This window comes from Notothenia coriiceps, unplaced genomic scaffold (assembly GCF_000735185.1).
Source record: "Notothenia coriiceps isolate Sejong01 unplaced genomic scaffold, NC01 NC01_scaffold00037244, whole genome shotgun sequence".
Taxonomy (NCBI): Eukaryota; Metazoa; Chordata; class Actinopteri; order Perciformes; family Nototheniidae; genus Notothenia; species Notothenia coriiceps.
In genome coordinates, this window is record NW_011369945.1 from 20,192,362 (window position 1) to 20,197,395 (window position 5,034).

At 40.7% G+C, this 5,034-nt stretch overlaps 1 protein-coding gene across 1 annotated transcript; it reads left to right on the forward strand.

The window, feature by feature from the left end:
* The first annotated feature begins 2,283 nt into the window (after positions 1 to 2,283).
* On the forward strand, positions 2,284 to 3,321 carry avpr2l (arginine vasopressin receptor 2, like). The gene is made up of 2 exons (XM_010794354.1): positions 2,284 to 3,106; positions 3,242 to 3,321. The coding sequence occupies exons 1-2, from the start codon at positions 2,284 to 2,286 to the stop codon at positions 3,319 to 3,321; spliced, it is 903 nt and encodes a 300-aa protein (XP_010792656.1).
* The last annotated feature ends 1,713 nt before the right edge of the window (positions 3,322 to 5,034 follow it).

Here is a 5,034-nt window from a genome sequence, read left to right on the forward strand (position 1 = left end):
AACAAAGTTAGTTGAAGCAGGAAGGCAGAAAGCATAGCTTATTAAAAAAAAAGAGTAGTCCTATCCAACTAATGTACATCCTTTTCGGTCAAGGACCTCATATCTTATTGCAAAATACAAAAAACTACAAACTTTATGATACGTTTCTAAACAAGCTTAGCCAGGACTGTCTTGTAAAAGAGAATTTCAATGAGATTTCTCCTGGTTAATTAAAGATTTAAATAAATAAATATATTACAGGTCCTTAAAAAATTAAGAGACCACTCCAAATGTTTCTTGAATCTCAATCTCTACATGTATGGCAGCCCTTCCATTCCAGTGTCTCAAACCAGAGCAACTGATAATGCTGCAGTGGTCTCTTACTTTTTTCAAGAGCTGTATATGTATTTCAACTCTAAGGTAATAATAAGCTTGATTGAAGTCATGAATAGGGGCTGAAAGGGGCTGATATAATACTTTAATTTAAAAAATTGAAGAAAAAAGAGAAAGAAAGGTCCTCCAAGTACATAAACAGATCTCAACAGGATTAACTTCAACCCTACACTATATAATCATGTGATTGCAGCAATTATAATGATATCATTATTACCCCAGTGTCCCCAATGAAATGACTCCCTGTACCTTAATTTGGCCTACACAGTACCATATTCAAATATTGACTCCAGAGCTGGACCCTCTGCTTTTGGCTCAATAAGAAGATCTGATAATGCAGGGTTTGTGTTTCTCATAGCTGAGTTCATCACTTCTCCCTTATTGATTTCAGCTGTAACCTGAGAGGTTAGTGTTGCACAAGAGACGCCGAGTGCCACGGCTCCAAAGGGCCACGTAAACCCTGTCGATTTGTTTTTGCATGACAACGCTAAGGCGACACAAGCTTGCTCGTACCAACTGTGCTCCATTTACTACCATCTGCTTTCTACCATGAGCTTTCTCTCCAGGCGATCCGAAGATTATTTCATTAATTAAGAGTAATTATATAATAATAATGAATGGACACTGGACATTATTGCCCCTTCTGCACATCGTCACACAAGGCGTGAGTCACAGTGTTGCATTACTGTCGTGCTGGAGATGAATCAGAGTTGTGGAAGATACAGTGAGCGTACATTATGCATGTGTCATTTCTATCGATCCGCTCAATGCAGAGTTTGATTTCAGCCATACCATTTATCATGACCCCCGAACCTCCCCCCGCAACACACACACCCTCCCACCAGCAACTTTGACTTGTAAATAAATATTGCTTAAAGTGCAATAACCTTAACTCCAAAGGTTGGAGGAATCTCAGTGTGATTAGCGAGCCTGGAGAATGAGCGCATGTGACAGCAGAGAGGGGGGTGCTGGGAAGTATGGAGCTTAGGCAAAACCTCCTGATTTTCAGTTCCATGATATGTGGATCAAAGCACTTTCACATTCGACCACGAAGATACAAACTAGAAGAAAACAGAATCATATAAGTACATCAGGTTTCATAGAGCCAAACATTTCAAGTGCTACTGTACTCAACTGGCTTTAGATAAGCCAGTCCTTTATTAGTATATAAGACGTGTATGTTAGTGTATATCAGTATGTAGTGTCTCTACTTTAAAGAGTCCTCTCCTGCTGATGTTCAGGTGTATATCAGTATGTAGTGTCTCTACTTTAAAGAGTCCTCTCCTGCTGATGTTCATTACATTGCATTTAGCTGACGCTTTTGTCCAAAGCCACTTACAATAAGTGCATTCGACCACGGAAGATACAAACTTGAAGAAAACAGAATCATATAAGTACATCAGGTTTCATAGAGCCAAACATTTCAAGTGCGTACTCAACTGGCTTTAGATAAGCCAGTCCTTTATTAGTATATAAGTGCTTTGTCAGTAATTATATCGCTCGAAGTGGAGTCCAAAGAGATGAGTTTGCAGTTTGCGCCGGAAGATGTGTAAGCTTTCTGCTGNGCAGTTTTGCGCCGGAAGATGNAGCGTTGCCACTAGTGGGATGTATGGGGCGGGCCATTCTGCACATGCGTTAAATGCGTTAAACATTTTAACGCAATTAATTCTAAAAATTAATTACCGCGGTTAACGTGATAATTTTGACAGCATTAGTATAAACCTGACGTCTACAAGCAGCCGTCACTGACCCCCCCCAACTGCGCTCCACTCCTTACAAGTCCTAGGCTTGGTCCTTCAATCAGCTGTCACTTGCAATACGCGCGCAAAGGAAGACACATGTCGAGATGCCTCTGCGCCAACTCCGCTATATTCCAAACAACTGGAAAACATCAGGAAATCAGTAAATTAAATGGGTTTGGGCAGCAACAGCTCAGAAAAGCCCCCCGCTGATGGCGGAGAGGTGTATACGCGTGTTGCGCTCATCAGAGCCGGAGTATTGGGTTTGGTTTTTGTGATTGCAACTTATGGAAACCTTTTCTTCTTGAGCACACTTTGGAAGAAGCGGAAGAGAAACACAAGGACCCAGCTGTTCCTTTTACACCTGTGCTTGGCGGATCTGGTGGTAGCTTTTTTCCAGGTCCTACCTCAGTTTCTCATGGAAATTACGCACAGGTTCCAAGGCACGGACTTCCTGTGCCGGGCTGTGAAATACCTGCAGGTAGTCGGGATGTTTGCCTCCTCGTACATGATAGTGGCCATGACTATAGACCGGTACCACGCGGTCTGTAAGCCCATGGTTTCCTTCATTAAGAGCTCGTTTAGGAGATACCTCTCCATAGGCGCAGCGTGGCTCATCTCTCTCGCCCTCAGCTCTCCTCAGATCTCCATTTTCTCTCTCCAGGAGGTGGAGGAGAACCAGTTCGACTGCTGGGCTACATTTATAGAACCGTGGGGGAACATAATCTACATCACCTGGATAACTGGGGCAGTGTTCGCCATGCCTGCAGCCATTGTGCTCTATTGTCAAATAAGAATATGCACCACCATCTACTTCAACATGAAGAGAAAGGCTCTGCAGGCAGGTCGCACGGGCACGAGAGGGGTGTCCAACGCCATGCTGAAGACTGTGAAGATGACTTTTGTTATTATAATGACATACACAGTGTGTTGGAGCCCTTTCTTTTTTGTCCAGTTATGGTCTGCATGGATCCCCAGCAGTGCGCCAACTCAAGGTGAGTCTTCAAGATTTAAGTCTGTATCTTTATATGTAATACGTCAACATGTTATATTTTAAAAACAAGGCAATACATAGGCTAAGTGTTAATGCACCTCAGATCAGTTTGACACATCTTACTGTCCTCTCACAGGTCCAGTGTTTGCCATCATCATGCTGCTGGCCAGCCTCAACAGCTGCACCAACCCCTGGATATACGTCTACTACAGCTAAAATGGAAAATAAAGAAATGCACGACACACACTGAAACAGAGGTTCATACCCCACAGAGATCTGGGGGAAAAAAGGTTTAAACAATGAAGTTTAAAACAAAAAAAAAGTAATTGGGATGTAAGACGAATATCACAAAGATGATCACTTACGTTTCTTTGTATGTTGTAAGACGAGTCCCTCTTCCACAAGAAGTCAATTACAATATTGAATTTGGTAAGAAAAAAAATTATTCGTTTTTTAAAATTATTTCTCCTTTGGTCAATATTGGAGAGAAATGTTAAACACATTTTAAACCTGTTTTACGGCTTGTTTTCTGAAGTATGGGGAATAGGACACCATTTAGTACAAGCAAGTCCATCTGTCACCTGCAAAAAATGTAAAAGTGAATTTATCAAGGTTTAAAATATCCCTCTAAATGACTCTCGTAAATAAATGTCAATGTCCTTATGAAGAACAGAAAACAATATATTGGGATGGTATCAAAGGATATGTCACCTTGGTTTAAATCTGTGTAGTTGTTGTGTATGCATTATAGATCTCAGCTGTTTCGTATATCTGTTGGCATTTGACAGCATTTTGTCAATGAATGTATCATTGTTGGAAAAAATAACATGTTTTATATGTTAGTAGAATGTTTTGTGAAACAAGGGAACACATGGTGCTTATAGCAGCAATGACTTTGAACAGACCACAATGACAAGACTTTCAAAAACAATCTGCATAAAAAGTAAAACAAACTTTTTAGAAAAACGGCTGTACATATTAGACAGAAATATTCTACCTTTTGATGTTCTATAAATGTGTTTTAATGTAATTAAAGTGTTATTTGCCTCTCACCCTTCCTTCACTTAATTGTTTCCCTTTACATTTAAGGGTTAATATGGACTTTTATCATGAGACCTGGGCTGGCTCTAGTCTTTTTTTTTAAGCCCAGTCAGTTTGCTATTGTAATGATAAGAACATTTCATTCCTTAGTGCTTTTTCAATGATCATATTTGTCATTTCCCTGGCTGTGTTTGGCAGTTGTTTATGTTGTGCATTTCCACAAAAAGATATGAATAATTACAGTTCCATACTTGAGATCAAGACCTGCACTTATCTCTATAGAAGAAGATTGAAAAAGAAGTGTTGTTTGTCTGCCGGGATTCCGAATAATACGATCACAACAATTTCATTTCATTACAGATTAATGGGAATCCATATTCAGAATCCTTGCTGGGCCCTGGGTCCCTGTTTGCCGGGGGAATGCATCGACTCCTAACCTTCTCCTGTGTATTTGCATTGGCGTTTCAAACCAATTAAGCTTCCCACCTGCCTCCATCACATTAAGTATTAGAATAAACCCCTGCCAACATCACCATGCCTCCACCATGAGAGCCTTTTAAGCCTGAATCATTGGTCATGCAGAGCGGTGACATATGCTTGTTCAATTAAAATCACAACAGGTGTTTCCTTCTTTCTTTTGTCACGACCACAGACATGTTTTCTATTTTCATCACAGGTCAAATATAGTCACTATCCACTCAACAGTGTTTTACAGATGGTGCGAGCAGCGCCTACAGTACAGAGACAGCCTTTGGCACATTTCATTCAGGAAAGCTGCTTCAAATAGGATTAGGTATCTCACACGGCCAAAATGCTATGATTTCAGAACCCAAGGGGGTGGAAGGTGGGGGATAAATCCTAACTGGTTCATGCTCATGTCATTGAGGG